Here is a 25,303-nt window from a genome sequence, read left to right as displayed (position 1 = left end):
TTCTGTCAAATCCTGAATGCTCTAATTTTTTTTAAAAAAGAGACTTACCCTGGAGCACAAACACAGCCACTTATACAGGGTGAGGATGGGGCGCAAGTGAAGTTCATGGCCAGGTTTGCGCACGTAGTCTCACAATTTACACCACCAGCTGGCAATTCAGGGTCAGGAAATCTGCAGTCAAAATACACTTTTCCCTCAGGACAGGCATGAACTTTAGAGAAAAAGGCACAGATAAAATACCCTTAGCATTGTATTTCCTCCACAGACAAATAACCATATTGACATGCATTTGTCATCAAAGCAGAATTCACCATAGAATATCTTACCAGTTATTATTAGATGATGCTCTGACTCTGTAATGTTTGAGGAGCTTACAAACCTTTTCTAGGAAGACTCTTTTGTCTCCTAAATGTTTAAAACCTATTTTGAGTTTGAAAATCTTAACTGCCTTCCCCAAAGCAATAATTATGTAATTTTCTGAGGTCAAGAAACAGGGTATTTTGATTAATCCAAACATACATTTTCAATTTTGGGGGGACTGGTAATATAATATACTGAAGCTCTTACAAAGCTGTGCATTTACAATGAACACATAATACTTTTAGATCTTGCTCCACCTCTGAGTCATTATTTATATCAATCCTCACTATACTGTAGAAGTGCAGAAGTAAACATAATTATAGACAGGGTAAGGGCTACATATTCTTCCAGAAAGTTTTTGGGCTCAGAGGGATTAAACAAGCTCCCTTGTTTGGGGCCAATAGGATCAAATCTTGTGCATTCCTCTGTGAGAAGTCTGGCCACCTGGATTTTCCCTTCTTTATTCTCAGCCACACTGAAGCAAATGGGACAAGAAAAGGACGGCCCAGTTGTTACTGAGTATGTGTGGTCCTTGAACATACCCTGTAAAGAAGCCTAGATAGCTTCTAGATAGCTTGAATCCTTATCATTATGCAAATCCAGGGCCTATAAATCAAGGCTAATTTATAATAGCGTATACAAGACCATGCAAATAAATAACAAAACAATAGCTCCTTTTTATCAGTCTAGACGCTATCTGTTATAAGCAATGAAAGTAGTGTTGTTTATGATTTCCCTAGAATTTCTGAACAGTAGCTAAAAATTTGAGGCATTATGGTGAAAATAAATAATTTATAGGGTGCCCTAATAGATAGGATTTTCAGGAATGATTAGCAAGTGTTAAGTGGGATTCTAAATAGAGATGGAAGTAGATGTCATCTTAGAAGACATTTTTAATTAATGGCTGCTAGTCCTAGAGTCCAAGAACCAGTGGCAATGACATCACCTTGGTCATAAGCAGAGATGTAGAGTCTCAAACATCATCCCTGACTTGCTGGATCAGAATTAATGTTTTACCAAGGTCCCCAGGTGATTGTGTACACATTAAATCTGAGAAGTCCTGGTCTAGTTTGGCAATTACTGCTCCACAAGTGGGTTCCAACAGGTGCCTGGATACATATGCCTAAAGCCCTCTGTGCACCTGAGGTGGTTCTGGGGTAGGCAGCATCTAGGCAACAACATCCCCTAGGGCGATCAGCTCTGCTCCTCAGCAGCCTTGCAAGGTCACCCCAGGATGTCCTACAATTATTATAATTATGAAAGTGAAAAAAGTTAGGAAGCACTGGAGCACCATATTGAGGAATATTCCCAAGACTATATTCATGCACATTGGCAAGGAAGGCTGTGATGGATTTATGATTTCCAGAAAAATGGCAGCAGGGTTGGAGCTGCATGCTCTTTAAGGAGAACATCTACTAGATCTTACCAGTAGAGGGCGTTGCTGGCTCATCACATTTCACAGTCCCATTTGAACACTGGCTAGTAGAAGCAAAACAAATAGTTAATTCATGAAGCCACAACTCAGTTTTTTCTGTATTTCAAAAACAATCAAATAAGTGTTTGGCTTAGCTTGATCCAAACTTCAGCTCCAACACTGAAGAGAGCTATTTCAGTTCAATATTTATCAAACATGTATGTGTGGGGCACTGCAATGGGCATGGGGGATACAAAAACCGAAAGTCATAGCCTTTATCCAAGTGCTTATGTTCTAATAAGAAAGGAAGACATATAAATAAATAATTTATGCAGTGTGACATATGCAACATGGAAATATGTTTAAGATACAGAAGTAAAGCACAGAAAAATGTCTTAAAATCTGTTGGCAACTGACATCAAGACAGTCAAAGAAGGTAAAGTCAGGACAGTTTTAAAGAATGGATGGAGGTTATGATATGGATAAAGCAGGAAGGCTATGACACTCAGAGGAGATGTGGTACAAAGCCACATGTGGTAGAACGGTGTTCTGTGTAACACAGTACAACGCAAGAAGTGACCGGAGACGTAGGTGGCAAAGAGGCAAAGGCCACCTCCATTAAGACGCTAAGACTTTATTTATCCCAGAGACCTTAAGTGGAGAAGTAATATGGTTGGTTCCAATTCTAGAAAACTCATCTGGCAGCAATGTTGAAGATAGAGTGGAGTCACATTTTCCTTGCAAATTAGGATCTAAATTCAGGGCATACGGCAAAGCAAATCAAGCAAGATTAATCTTGAAAATCCCTTAAGAAGGTATCACTTAATTATATCTCAATGTAAAGAAGAAATCAAGATAGGAAACAAACACATCATTTCTGAATAACTCCAACATAGACAGTTTTTACTTCAGCTTTGGACCAGATCATGTGTTCTATATTTGAGCCCAGATGAAGAAGCAGACTAACATACATGGCCATATCACATGAAAACTATGCTTATGCATCATGTAACACTGAGATGACACTCAGAGCTATGATTTACTCACACTGTGCATGACAGAAAGGAACTGAGACATACAGATCTCAGGGCACAGATCCTGGTCTTCCGTATCATACTCTCTCCGGGACATAGGCTTTTTGAGAGGACCGGTACGTGAGGTCACTACACTAATGGAATTTTTTTTTCCTTATTGAGGTGGGATGGTTCCTTTTGCCAAGTTTACTGAAATAAATCCAATTACTTTAAATTCTAAACAGATATAACGCTGAGGTAATGTGGAAGGGGGCAAGACTAGAGGCAAGAAAACCAGGTGGAAATGTCCAAAAAAGAGACAGTGAGAGACATTGCTAGCAAGTAGGGTTGGGAATGAGGGAAGGAATTTCACCCATATCCAGAAAGTAAAAAGTCCACTGTGGTTGGCAGTTACTGGCTGGAAATGTTGAGCAGGAGGAAAAAGTCAAAAATAGCTCCCAAATTAGTTTGGGAAACTGGCCGGTAGCAAAACCTAGGAGAAGAAGATTCAAGAGCAGGTTGCCTTTGTGTCTTGATCGAGGGGTGATAGGAAGGGAGATGGAGACAACAACAAAGGTAAATTGACCATAAACAGCATTCTGCCATAGGTACAAAATAAGCTGCCGAGCAAAGTGGTCAATGGAGCAAGCACTGCAGAGCCAGGTTCCCCAGAATTGAAAATCGGCTCTGTTCCCAAGTTGTTTAACTGCCTGTGCCTCATTTTCCTCACCTGTACACTGGGGCTAAAGCAACAGTGCCAATCTCTTAGGGGTACAGTGATGAGTGTTTTAGTAATAGACATAAAACGTGTAGAATGGTACCAGGACTGCAGAACGTGCACGGAAATGGCCAGGTAACATTATTATTATCGTTACTGTTACTATTATCTTCTGTCAGGTGTTCCTCTGGTGCCACTGAAAGAGGGAGCTTAGGAGTTGGATGAAAGTAAGTGTGGACTGCTGCATGGATGTGTCCTCATTTTCAACCAACAGGTTACAACAGGAAAGCGTGTTAGCCATGAATAAGTGTTATCTCACTAGGATCAACGTCACTAGGGAGGTGGTTCACTGACTCCAGTGTGTGATGTGGTTCAGGCCAACTGAAACCTCTCAGCAACTTGCCATACTTCTATCTGAGAACCAAATTAATTAAAGGGCTTCCATGTTGCTTCAATTCGTAACTGTTTTCTGCAGTTATGAGCATAAAACTTGGGCATTCCCTGCTGAAATGTAAGAGATATATGGCTTAGGGGCTCCTGAGGGGCTCAGTCGGTTAAGTGTCTGACATCGACTCAGGTCATGATCTCACGGTTCATGGGTTCGAGCCCCACATCGGGCTCTGTGCAGACAGCGCAGAGCCTGGAGCCTGCTTCTGTCTCCCTCACTTTCTGCCCTCCCCCACTTGTGCTCTGTCTCTCTGTCTCTCTCTCTGTCTCTCAAAAATAAAAATAAAACATCAAAAATTTTAAAAATATATGGCTTAAAAGGCCACATTAAAGTTTTCTGTATATTTGAAATTACAGAAGTCACATTTAAATTTACAGTTTTGATTAAAAAATCGTATTAGTACATGTTGTCAAGTACATCCCCATCATTAAAATCTACCATAAGCCCGACGGTGTTGGGATGAGCTCCCCAGGTTGATAAACGCTGCCCCTATAGTGACACCGGCAGTGAAATCTGTAATAATAAAAAAAAGGTTAAGTTAATAAAATAGGATATAAATTAAAAAAAAAACACTAAAATCAAGCAGACATTATGCTCTGAGTTGGTAACTGAGGCATACTCTAAAGATGACATTATTCTAGGAGCTGGCATGCAATTCTGTTATATGAATGGTAGGAACTGGTTACATCTGGAGTCCTGTGTACTTCCAGATTGTATTTTCTATAGTACAAATTCTGTAACGTCTTAGTCACAGTACAGACTGTGTTGTTTTCGTAGCAAAAAAATAAAATAAAAATTAAAATTAAAAAAAACAATGTCCCTGAATGCACTTCAGAGAAAAACAATTGATACATCATTTCAGCTTATAAGACAAAAGCCTATATCTCACATGAGATCGGAGGAATTTCTGAGTCCTGATAGACAGTCCAATCTTGCTCCTAAAAGCACTGTCATGTGACTGTGAAACAAACTTTGTTATTAATTTTGATATGGTTAAAACAAGTAGAAATAAACTTTGGGATGAACCATCACATTTCTTAGCTCTTCCTGCGGCTAGTAAACATGTACAGGGTTTAAAAAAACAAGTAAGGAAAGGTAAAGACATTAAGAAACATTAATGAAACAACTCACATGCAGATCTTTGCATATACGCACACTTATTTTAGGGAAAAAGTAGCTATTCAATAGTGGAGAAAATTTATTTTCCAGTAAATGGTGCTGAGTCAATCAAATTTGAAAAAAGAGAGAGAGAGAAATGAAACAAGCATGAAACTCCATTTAACCTGTAAGGAAAAAGGAGAGAGAAACACTGGATCCTGCCCACCCATTCCGGTGACTTACATGGGCACGCAAAAGCTAAGCGTGTCTTCGTAGTATTTGCCTTCAGGACAGTTGCAGCCCTCCGCACAGTCATCGTTACACTGCTCAGGGGCAGCGAGAGTTGTGCAGGAGCGGCGGCAGAAGGAAGAGCAGTGATGGTACAGCATTCCCTTCTGACACACGACCCCTAGGACGAAGGAGCATCAGTTGAGAAGAATTGTCACAGGGTACGGAGGCATTTACGCTGGGCTCTAGGTCTATGATAGACATAAGTTATGAAAAACAAAGATATATTACATCAATAAGCTTAGAACATTATAGAGGCTTGGAACAGAAACAATAAACAAATAAGTAAATAGATAAATAAGCAAATTAATAAATAAAATGCTTACAACTGACCCTTGAACAACACAGGTTTGAACTATGTGTGTTCGTCTACCTACAGTTGGATTTTTTTCAACAAATACAGAATAGTAGTAAATGTATTTTCTTTTCTTTATGATTTTAACATTCTTTTCTCTAGCTTGTTTTATTGTAAGAATATACTACATAATACATACACACAATGTATGTTTATTGACTGTTTATATTATCAGTAAGACTTGTGGGTAAGAGTAAGTGATTAGTAGCTAAGTGTTCGGGAGAGTCAAAAATTATAGCAGTTTTTGACTGTGGGTGGGTGGGAGATCAGTGCCCCTCACTCCCACGTTGTTCAATGATCAACTGTATTTGCCTCAATAGGAGTGGAACAGACGTATCCTCTTTTGAAATGGTTTTAATGTGACATTCCCTAACAGTCTTTAATAGTCTATACCATATTTTTTAATATTTAAGGTATTTTACATGTCCAAATAACCTTCCTGATGTCACATTTTAGATGTATTCACTGCTATATTGACATCATCTTGTTGGTGACATTATTTAAACCTAAGTAAACTGTAAGTTTCCTACAAATAAGGCAAAACTTGACTTAAATGATCCATACTCATAGCTTTTACTTTTCACTATCTGAATTGTGTTCATACTTTTTTTCTAAATCTTTCCAATATCTCTTTAGACCAAACCAAAATTAGGCAAACTAAAATAATCTGAAAACACACCTTTAAAAATAAAACCTAGAAAATTCTGGATAAAACATAATTGAAATTATGTTAAATGTATAACTGATCTTGTGAGGAGAACAATGGGGGAGGGCTCATCTCCTCAGGTACCACATGAGAAGAGGGAAATAAAATCCAGAATTTAGAGGAAAGAGGGGTAATGGGTCCAGGTAATCTCGAGCCTTACATTTAACTCGTGTGGAAAAGAAAATGAGAGCTTATCCTTCACAAAGCAAGGGAGGAACTGGGAGAACTTTAATTTGGACCCTCGGGTCCTCAGCTGAGAGCTGTACTAGAGCAGAGATCAGCAAACTTTTTCTGTAAAGGGCCAAATGGTAAATGGCCTCAGCTTTGCAGGTCATACTGTCTCTGTCACAGCTATTCAACTCTGCCCTTGTAGCTCAAAAGCAGCCATTGACAATGCGTAAACCTATGGGCAATACTCTTTATTTACAAAAACATAGAAAGCCGAAGGGTGTCACTTGCCAACTCCCAGACTAGAAGAAATCTGATCATAGTACAGGAAGATACCAGGAAAGCTTCTCTAATTCTGTGGGACCTATGATGAAATAAAGTTATCCTCTGAGAAATCAAATCCCAGATCTACAACCTGTACAGTGTGGCATAGGCATCTACATTACTTTTATACTGACATTATTTTTGTCTTAGAAAACCCAAGCTGAGAAATTAATATCAAAACTGGCCAGTGATACCCCTGGAGTGATAGGAAAAAGTTTTATGAAACATTTAGGGGGAGGGGGTGGAGAAAGTGATGGTCCTAAAATCCAGGTCACAAAAGATACTAAAAGGGGCAGGGTAGATTAACAAAGATTAACTCATAAAAAAATTATAGAACACATAAAGAAAGAAAACAGTCGGGGCACCCGGGTGGCTCAGTTGATTAAGCATCTGATGTCAGCATCTGATGTCAATCTTGATGTCAGCTCAGGTCACAGTCTCACGGCTCATGAATTCAAGCCCCCCATCAGGCTCCACACTGACAGTGCAGAGCCTGCTTGGGATTCTCTGTCTGTCTGTCTGTCTGTCTCTCTCTCTCTGTCATTAATTAATTAATTAATTAATTTAAAAGAAAAAGAAAGGAAACAATCTACCATGAATGAGACAACAGACGCCAAAACCATGAGATAATTACCTGTTGTACAACTTACCTATTTAACTACAAATCACCTGTGTTACCATATCACATAATGCTTTTCCATACTTCCCAATACTTAGATATGACATTTCTATGATAATTTTTTTTTAAATTTTTCACATTATTTCCATTCCATACCTCAAACCATGCAGTTACAACTCTAATAATGCTCATATTAAAAACAGCAAAAAAAAATTATTGGTGTCTTATCCAATATACATCCAATTTTAAGAAATGAAGTATTTCATTTGTTTTTCAGGTTTGCACACTATACTCATATTCCAAATATCTTAGGCGACACTGACCTTTCTTTTAAAAAGAAAAAAACATAGTAATTACCAACACAAAAATCCCTAAAGTGTCATCTGATCATCTTTATCTGTGCCATTATCATACTCACCACAGAATGAAATCTGAGCTCTGAAATCGATGCTGATACCACGCTGGCCACAGAGGTAGGCATAGTGGGCAAGAGCATTGCATAGACAGGCGCTTCCACACTTGCATGCATCATGGCGGCACAGCTGAGAGTATAGCCCCGGGCTAATGTAGATGTGGCAAGGAGCAAAGAGCTCCTGGTGGATAACATCACAGTGTGCTGCGTATCCAACTAAAAGACAAAAATACATACATACATACATACATACATACATACATAACAACAACAACAAAAACATCAGCACCTCATTTACTAGTCTAGATCTTACCCTTAAGTACCAAATTCCAGAACTAACCAAGCATCTTGCTTTCCTAGGTGTACTGAATTGCCTATTATTTTCAACAAGAGCCAATATTTTCCATTTATACTATTTTGTTGGTTTATCTTTACTTATAATAATATTGGTGGCAGCACTGAATCCGTATTTAATAATCTTTTAGCAAAAAAATATTGTGCTATACCTGAATAATATGAGTTACAGAAGGGCCAATATAAATGGCCACAATCACCCCATTGCCCAAGGATCATCATAGAAAATCACCCTAATTCTGCTATAAAGAATTGGTGAGTATTGGAAGGCTTATCTCCAGACAGCCAAACACAATAATAGTGGTGCCAGATTGTAGATGCTATGGCAACTCCCTGAAATACACAATTATCCAGGAAGGATTGGGAATCATCTCATTCCAACAAAGTCTCTGGGGTAAATGGTAATGTGTCAGTTGCCATATAGTCATTGAATACAATGTCTGCACAAGACACAATGAACAGAGCACAATGTCTGACAACAATGTTTGATAAATGAATCTATGAATGCATGAATAAATGAATAATGAATAGAAATTAGGGGTTGGGCTACATACTAAAGGCTATGAAATATAGATCTATGTAATCACTTCTTGAAATCTCTTGACTTTTCCCTTGAGAATGACCAAATAGAATCATAGGAGTAACCAAGTTTGACACAGCAATCTAGATCCCATCTTTCTCCAAAAAAAAAAAAAAAAAAAAAAAAAAAAAAAAATCCGAAAAAAAAAAAAAAATCTCCCTTTTTCCAAAAAAAAAAAAAAAAAAAAAAAAAAAAAAATCATCCGTAAAAATGAATGAAGTCTTGCCATTTGCAATGACATGGGTGGAACTAGAGAGTATTATGCTAAGCAAAATAAGCCAGTTAGAGAAAGACAAATACCATCTGCACACAGGATAATGCACACAGGAGCCAAAAAAAAAAAGACAGGCAAACCAAGAAACAGACTCTTAACTCTAGAGAACAAACTGAGGGTTACTGGAGGGGAAATGGGTGGGGGGAAGGGTTAAATAGGTGATGAGTATTAAGGAGGGCACTTGTGACGAGCCCAACAAGGGTGTTGTACAGAAGTGACTAAATTCTACACCTGAAACTAATATTGCACTATATGTTAACTAGCTGGAATTTAAAAGAAAAAAAACACCTGAATGTATTTTGTTGCATATTGTAAATATACTTATTTTGGTAAGGAAACACATGGTAATTGTCTGAGTATTATATTTTTGCACTGTATACGAAAATAAGTAACTTAGACTATAACAGCTTTGTGTTGGCATGCATTCTTCTAATCCCCAGGAATGCCAAAGCAAAGCAATACATCAGTGGGGCTTTTACCGTGTGCCTTAAGGATTTATAGATCAAAAAATATTCCTACTAACATTAAGTAAAAGGGTGATTCAAGAAGATCCTTGTGAAAAAATATCCTTCAGAATTATTGGCTTTTATTTATTTTCCTTTCTCTGGGGATTTTTCTAAATTTACCTATTTGAATTTTTTAAAGTAGGTCACGACAAAGTTGAAGGAGGATTATATCTAAAATATATGTCATAGAAGACATGAGATAGGGGGATAAAAGTGATAAAATATATACGTAATAAAATGGCATGTAACAGGGAGGTCATAAAGAAAAGACCGGAGGGAAATTGAATTTGCCATTTGGACTCTACTCCAGCTTTTACATGTTATTAAAAAACAAAAAATAAAGTTGCTGAAATATCAAAGAGAATTGAGAAAGTTAGAAACAAACTGAGCAAGACTGATTGAAGGAGAAGGGAATCTATTAGTAGACATTTTAAGACAGAATGGGGGGAAAGTATCATTGAATGGGAGTGAGATTAAAAGTATTGAATTATAGGGGCACCTGGGTGGCTTGGTCGGTTAAGCGTCCGACTTCGGCTCAGGTCATGATCTCACGGTCCGTGAGTTCGAGCCCCGCGTCGGGCTCTGTGCTGACAGCTCAGAGCCTGGAGCCTGTTTCAGATTCTGTGTCTCCCTCTCTCTCTGCCCCTCCCCTGTTCATGCTCTGTCTCTCTCTGTCTCAAAAATAAATAAACGTTAAAAAAAAAATTAAAAAAAAAAAAGTATTGAATTATAGGGACAACTGGGTGGCTCAGTCAGTTAAGCATCAGACTCTTGATTTCAGCCCAGGTCATGATCTCACCGTTTGTGAGACTGAGCTCTACATTGGGCTCTGCACCGACAGTGTGGAGCCTGCTTATGATTCTCTCTCTCTCTCTCTCTCTCTGCCCATCCCCTGCCTTCCTCACTCTTTCTCTCTCAAATAAATGAATAAACTTTTTTAAAAAAATTATTGAATTATAGAGACCACAAGACTTTAGCCTAATACTCTTATTACTGATAGAAAAAATGACCACAGAAGTTAACAATCTTTTACAAGTTTAGAACCCAGCTTAGACAAAAAGCTAGCAGCACTGAAAGCATTATCTTATATTCTTTCCAGTACATCAAAACTATAAGTTAATACTAAGGATCATGTAATAATCAAAAGATTCCTCCCAAACAATCACCAAAAATTCCAGAAATTGTACTGGGTTTGTATAGGTACTCAAACAACATTAATAATGTATAAAAAATAGCTACCTAGAAACAATAAATTAGCCAAAACAATTAAAGGAACAAATTAAAATTATAAAAATATTTATTTAAGCATACATATTAATTTTTTCATAGTCATTTTGCAAAATATATATATATAACAATACATCTCATTTTATTGATCAGTGAAATAGACTTTCCCATGGTTTGCTGTGGCTTTCGTAAAAAAAAAAAACAAAACAAAAAAACAAGTACAGGATAAATTCTTGGCATTGTTTGTTACACTGTCATTGCAGATTGGAACTCTGGAGCATGACCCTCTCAAATTGATGCACACTTGATGGCACAGACCTCCTTGGATCGCTGGCCCCTGCTTATGAAGTCATAGCATGCTGTCTGAGTAAGAGCCGGTAATGAATGTGATAGCAATAGAAGAATCCACATGAGCTGTCACACTGTGGAGCTCAAGTCAAATATCACAAGACTATAACCGCATTATTACAGTATTTCCAGAGATTTTCCTTTAGAATTTAAAGAATCTGACATCTCCAAAATGCTAGCCTACATTTGTGAAGAGTTTAGGGATTTAGGTGTCAACACCTAAAATAAGTAAATTTATGAATGCAAACCAGGAAACAAGATAGTCATTTTCTGGAGTTCTTTATAAAAAATAACCTAGATTACTTAAAGAGGCATATCTAATTATCGAATTAAGATGACAGTAATACATGGAACTGTCCTCCAGGCTTGCATGCAGGAAGAAAGACTTACTGTTTTGTTGATTAATGTTACAGGGGTCCACCATAGGAACATGAACAGGTGCAAAACAAGTGGAGGAAACTCTCCAAGCATATGCGTGAAGTTGAGGGGTGCCTTCTATCATGCCTGATGGAGACCTAAAAAGCAAAGATAACATGCATCTTAGCCTCTCCCATTCATTTCATTTCATCATAGTCTTCAAATATTGAAAACGGAGGATACAATTTTTTTTAACTTACAAAGAAAACTTAGAGCTGAAAATGTTCTATCTTTTAAAAAACATGTGCGATATTAGCTTCCGGTTATTAAGAATTTATAATGGGTCAAATTGTGAACATATATGGTTTTATTTAATAATTGCCTCAGACTTGTGAAGAAAATATGATTCCCATTTTAAAGAGAAAGGAGAGAAGAAGCTCATAGAAATATTAACATTCACTCAGCGGGTGAGCGTCAGAGCCAAGATTCAAACCCCACTTCTCACCAATTTAATGAAACATCATTCACACAACCAAATCATTAATGTGTGTGTGGTTTAGGGTGCATGGGGAGAGGTAGATGCAGGTAGCTCACATGATTCTTTTAGGGTAAAGACAAATGTCCCAAATATAAATATCCTATATTTCTGATTCAGTATTTCAATTTCCATTATGAGGACTGAAATACTGAGGTTCCATCCTGAAGTTAGGCAAACAAACCAAAAGAAAATTGAGGGAAGATGGTATAAAAGCCCTACTTCATCCAAAGTTGCTCACTTCAGTATCCTCAGCAAACCAAAATGGAAGAAAAACATCTACCCTTCTGACACCAGGCTTATAAACACAATAACACTTAAGGGACAAACACTAAAATGCCCCCACCAGCAGGGGCTTAATCAAGGTTTAATAACTCATCAACCATTATTTAATAAGTGAAAATCCTGACTGGACACTGTACCAGACATTGTCAAAGCGACCTAAAGAATCAGGTTGGAGGGGCACCTGGGTGGTTCGGTTGGTTAAGCATCCCACTTCAGCTCAGGTCATGATCTCACGGTTTGTGAGATTGAGCCCCATGTCAGACTCTGTGCTGACAGCTCAGAGCCTGGACCCTGCTTCAGATTCTGTGTCTCCTTCTCTCTCTACCTCTCACACTCTGTCTCTCTCAAAAATAAATAAACATTAAAAAAAAAAAAAAGGATCAGATTGGGTTAGGTCTCCTGTAGGAAGCTTTGACCAAGCAAAACTTGACTAATGAAAGCCCCAACAACATGGCCAAATAGTAGAGTAGGCTTTATCTCAGCTGTCTATATTGTCCTATTAAATTAGCTACTTTGGTTACCACTGACCTCAGCCACTAGCAACTACATGGAGCTTCTCACCACGGAAGCTGAGAGAGGAGAATAAAAAGGAGCTTCACAAGCCATTCCACAATGCTCATCCTCTGTCCCCACCCTTTCTCTTTCTCAATTCCTCAAAAGTAAACCATTCTAGAACTCTAAAGCATTATAACAAACACCTAATCCAAAATCTCATTTTGTTCAAACAAGAACACTGAGACTCAAAGAAATTAAAGAGCACTAGCTCTTTGCTTTGTCTCCCCTCTCCTTCTCTCTTCAACGCTTCAAAGGACAATAAAATAGGTCAAGGTGATGGGTGTAGCCAGGGTTCCCAGGAGGAATGGACTCAGAGATGGACTCTCTTATTTCACTTAATCCACTTAATAAATACAAAAAAGAGGAGGAACTAAAATGTAGACCCATTTATTTATTGCGTTTTCATTCTATAAAACAATGTTTGGGCTCACCACACTTAAATTACTGTAATAAGATTTTCAAGTAATTAATATTTTCCATTCCACTATGTTTGCAGATTCACATTAACCTCTATGAAGTAAAGAATTTTAACTGTTTTGTTAGAAAGCTAAACAATGTTCAAAAGTTATCTATGACTCTGAAATATTATCCTGCACTGTTATCATGCCTGAATGTTTATACATGGAGGCGACTGGTGCCTGAGAAAGAGGCAGACAGATCTGCCATCTGTTAAACACTGACTGCTAACCCATTCTGATAAACAAGAAAGAGAAAGAAGGCTTAAACTTCTTTTCTGCACATTTTAGCCAAGCCACTTAATATAGTCTGTTTCATGAATCTGATAAAGATATTGATATTCTGACCTACCAACAAATGAAGCATAAAGAACTAAATAACCTAAGCACAAATTAGTCACACAGAAGAAAAGGTAAAAGAAATTGTCTTTTGAAATTTAAAATTGTAAATGCCAGTTCTCCTTGCCCCTCCAAATTCTTTTCTTGGAGCCCTATTAAAAGCCCTGTCGCCATTTAGTTCAACTGTCTACTGCATATAAGACTCTATGCGACTCATAAATATGGAGAACAAACTGAGGGTTATGAGAGGCATTGTGGGAGAGGGGATGGGCTAAATGGGTAAGGGGCACTAAGGGATCTACTCCTGAAATCATTGTTGCACTATATGATAACTAATTTGGATGTAAATTTTAAAAACTAAAAAATAAAACAAGTTAAAAAAAAGACTCTATGCGGTTCCTAAGAACAGAAGGAATGAGGGGTTCATCCTTATTCTCAAAGCCTTCACAGTTTTAAATGGAAACCAGACATAAAGACAGAGTTTCATAGATAACAGAGTCAAAATGAACTCTGTCTGGTGGTATATGAGCTCCTGTTTTGAAGCAAATAGAGTCTGAATTGGTTTGAACAATAAAATCAGAATTCACAAGAAAGATTAGGTGGTGGAAAAAAACCCAAATAGGAAAAATATGCAGAAGTGTTTTAAAACCTATGGTATTCGGGGAATGGCTTCTTCATGAGACGTTCCTTTGTTACCCTGTCCACGACCACACGGCTCAACATTTAACGTTTTGAAATTACCTCAGTGTTTTTACATATATTGTTGATTAATACCTTGCATTGACCTCATTATTTCTTAAAGGCTGTTATCCCCTCCTGATCTGCAATACAAGGTCTTTGAGGATGCGAACCATGTGATACTGCTTAAATTGTCCCACAGTGCTTAGTTCAAGAACAGGTGCCCAAAGCTTTTACACTAAATTATACACTGTCTTTTCACAAGTAAGTGAAACTGCGTCATCAGTACAAGGGGTACAACTGTACTGTACTGCTTTTCTTCTGATGAAACACCAACGATCATAAAATTCAATGAACTTAGCTGCCAAAATGTTACTTCAGAGGAATCATTCATACCAAATGATATCAATATTTTAAAGGTAAAATTTACTATCATTAATGCCAAATGATATTAAGATTTTTAAAAAGCAGTGCACATTGAAAAACGAAATACTGTTAAGTTTGATAGATGGCAGGGGAGAGAATAACAGGTACTTATTCTGTGGGTTAGCCCACGGGCTCTGAGTTGCACCACCCAAATTCACAGCCCAGCCCCACCGTATTTGAGCTAAATGACTTTGAGCTTTGAGGGTCTCAGTGAGTTTCTTTATCTATAAAACAGAGCTACTAATTAGGGGATTGCTTTAAAATTTAAATAGATGAGGGGCGCCTGGGTGGCGCAGTCGGTTAAGCGTCCGACTTCAGCCAGGTCACGATCTCGCGGTCCGTGAGTTCGAGCCCCGCGTCAGGCTCTGGGCTGATGGCTCGGAGCCTGGAGCCTGTTTCCGATTCTGTGTCTCCCTCTCTCTCTGCCCCTCCCCCGTTCATGCTCTGTCTCTCTCTGTCCCAAAAATAAATAAAAACGTTGAAAAAAAAAAAATTTAAAATTTAAATAGATGATCATATAAAGCTCTTGGAACAGTGATGACTAAGCTATTACTAGTTAAGTAAACACTTCTAATGAAAGAATTTGATTCCTCCAAATTACTAGTCATTAAATCATGTTAGCTATTCAGAAATCATACTTACAGAAAATCATCCCTTATGTTCCCATTAAAAGTGCCACACAGCCCTAATGTTCTTCTTTTCCAGGAGCTAGTGAGTTGAATGTAAATTCTTTCCCCATCTATAGCAAACAGAATCTTTAAACCAAAAGTGGTTTTTAGAAGAATAAATAAGGATGACAGAGTTTGAATTTCAACAATTCCTGCGGGAAAAGAACATACGTAAATCAGCTTTGAGACTCATAGACAGTGTTCTGAAATGCTAGAGTACAACGCCAGAACTCTTCTTTCAAGAGACTGGGTACTAGAATTTCAATAAAAACTTGAAACATTAAAAGCGGGGCACCTGGGTGACTCAGTTGGCTAAGCATTCAGCTCTTGGTTTTGGCTCAGGTCATGATCTTGCAGTTTGTGGGTTCAAGCCCTGCATCAGGCTCCATGCTGGTGGTGGGGAGCCTGTTTGGGATTCTCCCTCTCTCTCTCTCTCTCCCTCTCTCTCCCTCTCTGCCCCTCCTCTGCTTATGCTCGCTCACTCTGTCTCTCAAAATAAATACGCAAGAGAGAGAGACACAGAGAGAGAGAGAGAGACAGAGACAGAGAGAGAGAGAGAGAGAGAGAGAGAGAGAGAGACATGAAGCAGGCAGGCTCCCAGTTCCTGCTCCTGTGCTCCAGAGCCAATTTTTGCCACCCTGTGCATTCTTTTCTCCTGTTTCCCTTCTGTCTCTCCTTTCTAAGACTTCAGCAGATCTTTTTAATAGATTGTCATGTCCACATGTAACTTCAGTTGGCTAGCATCTCTTGGCAGGTGTGGACAGTCCTTAGCATTTGAAGTCCGACCTCTTTTTCTTAACTCCCGTGTGTGTGTGTGTGTGTGTGTGTGTGTGTGTGTGTGTAATTTTCCCCAAACTGGTGATGTTTCAATAAGGAAGTGGCACTTTCCTTAAAACTTCTGCATTCCCCTGAGATTATCAGGAAAAAGGAGAGCACAGCACTCTAGAGCCACCATTTTTACCAGACACCTTAAGAGACAAGAAACTTGTGTTCAAGTATGAACTAATGACTTCTGCCAACATGAGAGTTGCTCCTGTATCCCTATCACAATTTCTGCCACCAATCTGGTCACCACGCCCAGAAATCTAAGAACCATTCTTTGATCACATCGTGTCTTTGATGCCCTTCCCCAACCAGCCCTGATCCAATCCATCACTAGGTTCAGACCACTTTTTTTTCCTAAATATTTTCAATCTGTCTTCTTTCCATCTCCACTGTCACTGCCTTACGCTGGTTCCTCCTCATTCCCTGCATGACTGACTTCAGTAACACCCTAACTGTCCTCCATGTTTCCTGCCAGCCTCTCTTAAAGCCACTTCCACGGAGTTGCCATAGTAGTCTACCAAAAAAAAAAAAAGAAAGAAAGAAAGAAAAAAAGACTATCATTCTTCTCACTGAAACTTATTTATTTGGTTGAACCATATGAGATTTTTATCTTTGTACATAAAAACGGTCAAATAATGATAATTTCATATTCAATTTCATATCAAGTTCAACACCCTTAGCATGACAATGAATAGCATGACCATGTAATTTGTAATACAAATTGGGACATCTCTGGGAATGAAAGAGAGTGTTAATAATAACTATGCTAGAACACAGGCAGGAACACGAAAAACCATAACACTCTGCATATAAGGTTTTCCCCAGTGTCACCCCCACCTATTTCTCTAGTCTCATATCTGGATATTCTTCAGGCTTTAGCAGTCCCAAACTAGCTATAGTTTCCCCTAATCATACTGCACGGTTTATACCTCCTTGCTTTGCATGGAACACTTTTCCCACCTCCTTCACCCTGACAATCCTCAGCTTTGAATGATGAACGAGACGTCACCTCTTCAGAGGTGATGTATCTGATATCAAAACTTGCCTGACCGTACCCGCACATTCCTGCCCAAGGCTGGGTGAGCTGTACTGACTTAGATCCCCAGAGTCCCTGTGCATATCTTTGAGTTTGTTATATTTTATGCAAGTGGCTGTTTTGTTATATGTCTCCCCTTGCAAACTTTAGGCCACTTGAGGTGAACACTAGCTCCCATAGACATGGTAATCTCTGAGGTCTCTAGCTGAGGACATGGCAACACATAGGCCCTCAAAGGTTAGTCAGCCAATGGGAGAAGACTTCATTCAGGTTGTGTTGTTGTTGTTGTTGTTGTTGTTGTTGTTGTTGTTAATGTTGTTGCTGTTGTCAATGTAAGGCAAGTACATCATTAGCATTGCTTCTTACCATTCAGATTGAAGCCTTGGTTAGGACTGGTAAGGATTTGTCCTCCTCTACTAAGGGTCACTTGTTTGTTAAAATCATCCTCCAGAATTAGAGTTATAGACTGAAGGCAGACCAAGCCAAGGTTCTGCATAAAAATCAAGTGATTGGTTAAAGGAATGAGAGAGAAATAGGACACAGAAAGAGATAGGGATGATGGGAGAGGGGAATGGGAGAAAGCAAGAGAGAGAGAAGGAAGAAGAAAGGAGAAAGAGAGTGCACATAGATAAGAATTCCTGGTATATAGAAGGCTTGAGTATAAGTAATATAATAAAGTACTTAACATATAATATATAGCCCCATTACCAATAAAATTTGTATTTATATAGTACATTAAGTATACCATATACCTACCTATATTGTACATAGAACATTAAATAAAAATGTTCTCAACAAAGTGCCAATAGTTAAGTTTTTCATAGCACATTATTAATATAGCTCTCCAATACATTTAAGTGGAATACTAAACATAAAAAATTCAATAAGGAAAAGAACAAAGAGAATTGGGATTCTATGTAGGAAATTTATTTGGACTCTGATATACTACCAAAAAAAATCAAGCTGTAGAAAAAGCAAATAAAGTAGTTCAGAATTGTTGTTGGAAATAACCATTTCATACTGGAATAAAACTAGAAAATTAAAGATTTCTGCAAAATGTTGACTACCTGATTTAAAGAGAGGAAAATCTGTGTGTCTTTACAAATAACTGATGTATTTATTTGAAGAAAAGATCTAAAATAAATATTCCAGTATGCTAAGAAATTCATCAAATCTATTTAGAAAACATGAAGCTGACTCAGTCCTGTCAAAAATCATCTCCTTAAAATAGTGGTTTCCGAAGTAACCAAAAACTTAGGTCCATTGTGCAGTTATGCATGAAATGTTCAAAAAAGTATACATATAAATTCCATTTTTTAAGAAAGAAAATATAATCAGATACGTAGTATTTAATCTAAAACATTTGTTTTCATATTTTAATATCTGAAATCAGGATGTGTCATATAAGCAACAGTATAACATAGATTAATTAGCAACATTTTTTCTTTGTCATAGGTAGAATGGTGAAGCATCTTAACAATGATTTTTGCAGAAAATTTACATTACCATTCATATTACCACTATTACCATATTACATATTACCACTCTTGACCTAGAATGGAGCTTGAGTGAAAAAACAACAACAAAACAAAACAAAACAAAATAAAACAAAAACAAAAAAATTCTCCTGGCCATTTTGAGATGTTCCTACCTGTTCACAGTGAGCTTTCTGTAAAGTAATTGTGAATTTATCTTTTCCAGTTCCTTTCACAAGGATGTACTGGCACATTCCAATAAAAGAATAATGTCGACCATCAAACGTTGTAAAATGAGAATCACCCACAACGGAGCATTGTACTATCAAAATAAAAAATAAAAATTAAAAAAAAAAAAAAGGAGAAGGAGAGAGAAGAAGGAGAAGGCAGAGAAAGAAATTATGTTTATTTTTTAAAAGCAGGAAGTTGACTAGGGTAAATAATCATTCATCAAAAAGAAATAGATAAAGTGTTTAAAATGTACTCGTCTGACAAACTTACTAGATTATGTTATTAAATTTAATTCAAAATTTATTAAAGGATAGCTCAATGTATTTTTTAGGTTTTGTAATATTTATACTACATCAATAAGTTTTGACCAGTCACCTGCTCAAAGCTATCCTTTGTTCAATTTTCCATTTATCCTCTCAATATCTGAATTTATGGATCATTACATCTCTTGTTATATATGAGATGAACTCATAAACATCATTGCCATGTTCCTCTTCAATTTAAAGAAAATTGAGACATTTTCTTTAAAAACATTTTGAAAGATTACCTGGACAGTCATGCTCAGTGCAGTTCCAAACTCCACCAACACACACACTAAATGAAATTATAAAAATATTAATCTACTGGTATAGAGAAACTGTATTAATGTTTGCATCAATGTATTGATTAATGTACCAATACATACCATGTTTATAGGTTCAGAATAATCTGACTTGAAAAATATATCTGCAAAAGTTCAATTAACTGATAAACTTGGGCTGGGCAGCACCTAAATTATTATTTATTGTGTGTCATACTTAAAAATCACTAAAGATGACACAAAGGGAATACAGAATAGCCAGGAACGAAAGTACTATGCAAACAGAGAGCTTTTGTTTTATGTCCTTCTCTCATTGCTTAAACTAAATTAAAACAAGTCACACACAAAAAAGTATTTACCTATATTAGGAAGGAAATATACATAAAGAGTTAATAAAGTTATTTCATCTACTACAAAACAAGAAAGTTTCTTTTAAGGATCATCAGACATTAAAGAGAAAGAAAAGATGTCCTCTTATGTAAGATAAATTCTGCCTTCTGCCATCAAAAAGACTTTTAGGATGGAAGGAGGATAGAAGGATAGAAACAGAGTCTCTAAAGAGGAGGAGCTTAAATCTTTATTTAAGAATGTGGTTGCTTATCTACCTGCATGCCAGTTATATCACACTGACAGCAAAGAGACAAGGGCCTGCTGACATTTACACCTGTTCTTTATAAGACTTCCCTGGAGGGACTTCATGCTTACCTAAAATAGTTTTAGTTGCTAATGTAATAAGAAATTCTAAATGTCTCTAATGATGGCCATGTATTGGCAATCTGGAGAGTCACTTTTTAAAGTACTCAGCAGAGAAGGCCAGGATTACCATTATGTTCTAATGGTAAAAATATATGCAGATTACTGGTTACAAATAACGAGAAAATGCAACAGACTCATTACATAGGTTTATGATTTTATGGAATTATCAAGGGAAGTGAGAATTACATCATAAAAGAAATTATAAATGTTCTATATTTTTCTAGCTTTTTTTTTCTGAACTTGCTTTCATATTTAAAATATGAAACTATGTATAGCCCCCTGCCCTACTCCCATCCAGACTTTAAATTAGATGCAAACGGTGTCTTGGAATTTTTGGAAGAAAATAAGTAATAAGTACATTCCTTTAGACATATGTCATGGTGAAGTTGTCAACTAATCAGGTACCCAGAAATAATTGGCTGTATATTAATAACATACCATTCAGTACATTCCTGTTCAATTTTTGAACCAACTGAGTAAGCTAATCCATGAAAACTACACGGGCAATTTTCCAAGGAGATGCAAGTCCCATTTTCCATTATGAGGCCTATTTAAGAAAAATATGTATCAAATTCTCAAAAGAAATAACAAAGAATGTGTTGTTTGACTATAATAACTCAACCAACTTTTATCGAACACCCGCTCACACTAGGTGCTGAAAATATAATTCTTTTTACTTTTAAAGAGGTTACTGACAACCTGGTTCTATCTCAATCAGTAGCTACCTTATAAGGGTCTATTTTAGAAAAAAAATTAAATTAAATTAAATTAAATTTAAAATAAGGATCTATTTCAGTAATTTTAAATTTTCTTATCTCATGACTTGCCATCAAAAACTAAGTTTCACTACACTGAATAAAGGCAACTAGACAGTATTTCCTTGCTTTTGAGGGAAGAAGAGAGAGAAGGAGAGAGAGAACATATATTCTTGGTTTAATTTCTGTTCATCTCAAAGTGAGAGATTTACACTATTGTCACACAGGTAATAAATATCAAGGTAGTGCTACTCAAAGGGCCAGTGAATTGGAACAGCATTTGCTACCTCTCTCAGTAAAGCTTGTTGAGCCATAACGTAAATCAACCGTGTTACCAAGCACGTGTTTCACTCAGCTGACCTTGTTTTGGAGTAAGAATTCCTAGATAAGGAAGCATTGACTTATATTTTGGCACATGGATTTTTATTCTGGTTCAGATTCCTTATTGCATCATTGACTGGTAACAAATGGTTCAGGCCTGGCACTGATCTAAAGATTCTACTTTGAGTAGCACTGACAGACCAACAGACTGAGGTTAACAAATCTGATTCCAAGTCCTCACTCATATCAGGTGATGAAAAACACTTAACATTTCTGGGATTCTATTGTTTTTAATCTGTAAAAATGAAGGGGTTTGAGTAAATCCTCAGTGTTCTTTGTAAAGACCTATCAGTATAGCAGTCATTCCAAATTTGCTTATTTTCTGTATTTTAATTTTTAAATTTTTTTAAAATTTAAATCCAAGTTAGTTAACATATAGTGTAATAATGGTTTCAGGAGTAGAATTTAGTGACTCATCATTTGCATATAACACCCAGTGTTCATCCCAATGAGTGCCCTCCTTAATGCTCATCACCCATTTAGCCCATACAACCAACAAACACCCCTCCAGCAACCCTCAGTTTTTTCTGGTTTTAAAAGTCTCTTAGGGTTTGCCTCCCTCTCTGTTTTTATCTTATTTTTCCTTCCCTTCCTCATTCCTAATTTTAAATCTCACCTGTATCACTTGCTATGTTACTTGTAATTTCATATATTAAAACTACATCAGGACTAAAATCCTATACTGCCAACATATGAAGGCTTTTTTTAACTTGCTTTCACCTTCAAAACATGAAAATATGCACAGTATTAAATATCCTTAAATATCCAAGAGAACAAAAGATTTGCCATGGTTAACTTCAGGACTCCAGAATCCAAATTTCCTGGGAAATTTACATAGTAGAAAAGCTGCCATTCTTCCTAATCACTTCAAGGATCAAATCCTACCAGGGTAGAAAATTGCAACAGCCCTATGTCCTGAGAGAGGACATTATGATATGATTCTTCAATCACTGGATACTAGTTTCCATGAGTACAGACACTGTTTCTCTCATGAAGTGCTTACCATCTGCGCAGTAACATCCATCAAGACAATGGAGATTGCTCCCAAGACACTGTTTCTCAAATGTGCAGGTTGGTGGGCAACAACTGATACAATCCCGATGGACGAAACTGTCATCACATTTATCAGCTAAAATGGGCAAACAGGGGAGCTATAAGTCAAATTTACTCACCTCTCTTTAAAAAAGAATAGTGTTTGGAAAAGTATGTAAGTTTACCACTGTTATTGGGTCAATGACAAATCCTTGTAAATCAGTAGTTTTGAGTCCTAGGGGCAGTTTTGAGTACTAGGATAAACTGGAAATTAACACAAATACACAGGGTTTAGAAAACAAGAAAACATACTACATGCTGGAAAGTCATCTCTCCAGTCTTGAATCGGGTAGCCAGCGTGGGAACAGGCTCTCGCGTACTCGGTGGCTGCACGACAATAGGTTTCATCATCATCAGTTCTGGAAAATGAAAAGACAGAGCCATCCACAGTCACACAGGAAATATTGGCAGAAACCACACCTTTGAGCTCCAGATCTCTAGAAATGTTGCGTACGTGTTGAATATTCTAGTATGAACTGATGTCAGCATGCACATACCACGTACGATTGGGCAGAAAACATATAAGCATGAGATCACAGCTCACAGGGCCTGAGTAAATTGTCTTCATCAAACTATTTCAATAATTTGGCCACTTTGCTTTTGGTTCAAAAGAGTACTTGTACTGGAAAAACTTTCTATTAAAACAATTTTTTTAATGTTTTTATTTATTTTTGAGAGAGAGACAGAGACAGAGACAGTGTGAGCAGGGGAGAGGCAAAGAGAGAGACACAGAATCCAAAGCAGGCTCCAGGCCCTGAACTGTCATCCCAGAGCCTATTGCGAGGCTTGAACCCACAAACCACAACATCATGACCTGAACCGAAGTTGGACACTTAACCGAATGAGCCACCCAGGTGCCCCCCAAATTTTCTATTTTAATTATGACATTCTGCCCAGAATCTTTTTGTATGTATTGCTTTGCTCCCACACAAAACATCCCAGCCCTTTTGGGAAATAAATATTAAATATTTATTAATAAACATAAATTTATAAATTTACATCCATAAATCCCATTACCATAGATAAAATTCTATCACAACAAAAGCATCAAATATGAAAATTATTTCTAAGATACCATGCTCTTTATAGTCTACATGCTGCAATAAAACCAATACTAATAAAACTGCAGCACTTTTGAAAGATTGAATAAATAGCATTTAACTTAAGATATAAAAGATTTTCAATTCTTTCAAGTTTGAATTACTAAGGCTAGTTACTTTTATAATGTTGCCAAGAGTAAATAATCTCTCACTGTTTTCTTATAATAACCCTGGAAGCTCCCCAGACAAATATCAGAAGTCTGCCAATTCCCCAAACAGATTAACACAGCACCTATAAAATAAGCAAGGTTTACAATAAGGTAGTGGACTTGTTTTTCAATCCAAGTCAAGTTTAAGATTAAATAGTTACACATCTTACAAGATAATGACCTTAAGAATGTTGTATTTTGTGAACCTTAGCATTTTCAGTATCTCTATTGTAGAAGCCACCTGTCTCAAATTGCACTTATCCTGTGCTACTGTAATTGGAGTCATGCAGCTTATCTAGTCCAATTAATTGAGCTTTAGAAGGACAAGGAGACTGAGCATATAAACTTCAAAAGCTCAGAAAATATTCTAAACCGCCAAACAAGAAAATTCTCTGAAAAACAGGGTAAGCTAAAATTGTTGAATTCCTGTAAAGATAATAAGTTTCTGATTTACATTAAAATATGTGCATTGTTAATTGGTGCAGCCGCTCTGGAAAGCAGTGTGGAGGTTCCTCAGAAAATTAAAAATAGACCTACCCTATGACCCAGCAATAGCACTGCTAGGAATTTACCCAAGGGATACAGGAGTACTGATGCATAGGGGCACTTGTACCCCAATGTTTATAGCAGCACTCTCAACAATAGCCAAATTATGGAAAGAGCCTAAATGTCCATCAACTGATGAATGGATAAAGAAATTGTGGTTTATATACACAATGGAATACTACGTGGCAATGAGAAAAAATGAAATATGGCCTTTTGTAGCAACGTGGATGGAACTGGAGAGTGTGATGCTAAGTGAAATAAGCCATACAGAGAAAGACAGATACCATATGGTTTCACTCTTATGTGGATCCTGAGAAACGTAACAGAAACCCATGGGGGAGGGGAAGGAAAAAAAAAAAAAAAAAAAAGAGGTTAGAGTGGGAGAGAGCCAAAGCATAAGAGACTTAAAAACTGAGAACAAACTGAGGGTTGATGGGGTGTGGGAGCGAGGGCAGTGTGGGTGATGGGTATTGAGGAGGGCACCTTTTGGGATGAGCACTGGGTGTTGTATGGAAACCAATTTGACAGTAAATTTCATATATTAAAAAATAAAAATAAAAATAAATATGTGCATTGTTTCCTACAATTAATAGATGCTTTGAAAATTAAGAAAGTAACTGAATATTGGTTTCCCAACCCAACGCAACTATTATTAAAATAGCTACCATTTATTAAGTATCTGTGTTAACTCTAGGATCCATGCCATGCCCATTATATATGGCATCACACGAAAATTCACAATTGGGCAAGAAAGAAATTATTATTCCAGTGTGCTGAGGGGAAAATGAGCTTATTTGCTCCATTTTGGATGTTAACTTTAATAAGGAAAATGAGCATTAAATAATAATTGTTTTCAAATCAATTGAC

The 25,303-nt window shown here is 37.1% G+C and overlaps 1 protein-coding gene across 1 annotated transcript in view; it reads right to left on the bottom strand.

Annotated features, from left to right (window-relative positions):
* The window catches only part of OTOGL (otogelin like), a 139,949-nt gene that overhangs the window by 86,137 nt on the left and 28,509 nt on the right, over nt 1-25,303 (bottom strand). The window contains 13 exon segments of the mRNA XM_049626004.1: nt 49-211; nt 1,787-1,839; nt 4,392-4,466; nt 5,295-5,460; nt 7,930-8,139; nt 11,603-11,727; nt 15,485-15,662; nt 17,738-17,861; nt 19,023-19,168; nt 19,625-19,671; nt 20,852-20,960; nt 22,553-22,678; nt 22,894-23,000. Coding sequence (XP_049481961.1) covers nt 49-211; nt 1,787-1,839; nt 4,392-4,466; nt 5,295-5,460; nt 7,930-8,139; nt 11,603-11,727; nt 15,485-15,662; nt 17,738-17,861; nt 19,023-19,168; nt 19,625-19,671; nt 20,852-20,960; nt 22,553-22,678; nt 22,894-23,000 — 1,629 coding nt within the window.

Source organism: Panthera uncia, chromosome B4 (assembly GCF_023721935.1).
Source record: "Panthera uncia isolate 11264 chromosome B4, Puncia_PCG_1.0, whole genome shotgun sequence".
In the NCBI taxonomy this organism is placed as follows: Eukaryota; Metazoa; Chordata; class Mammalia; order Carnivora; family Felidae; genus Panthera; species Panthera uncia.
Note: the sequence above shows the minus strand (reverse complement) of the source record. Positions and strands in the feature narration are given on the sequence as shown.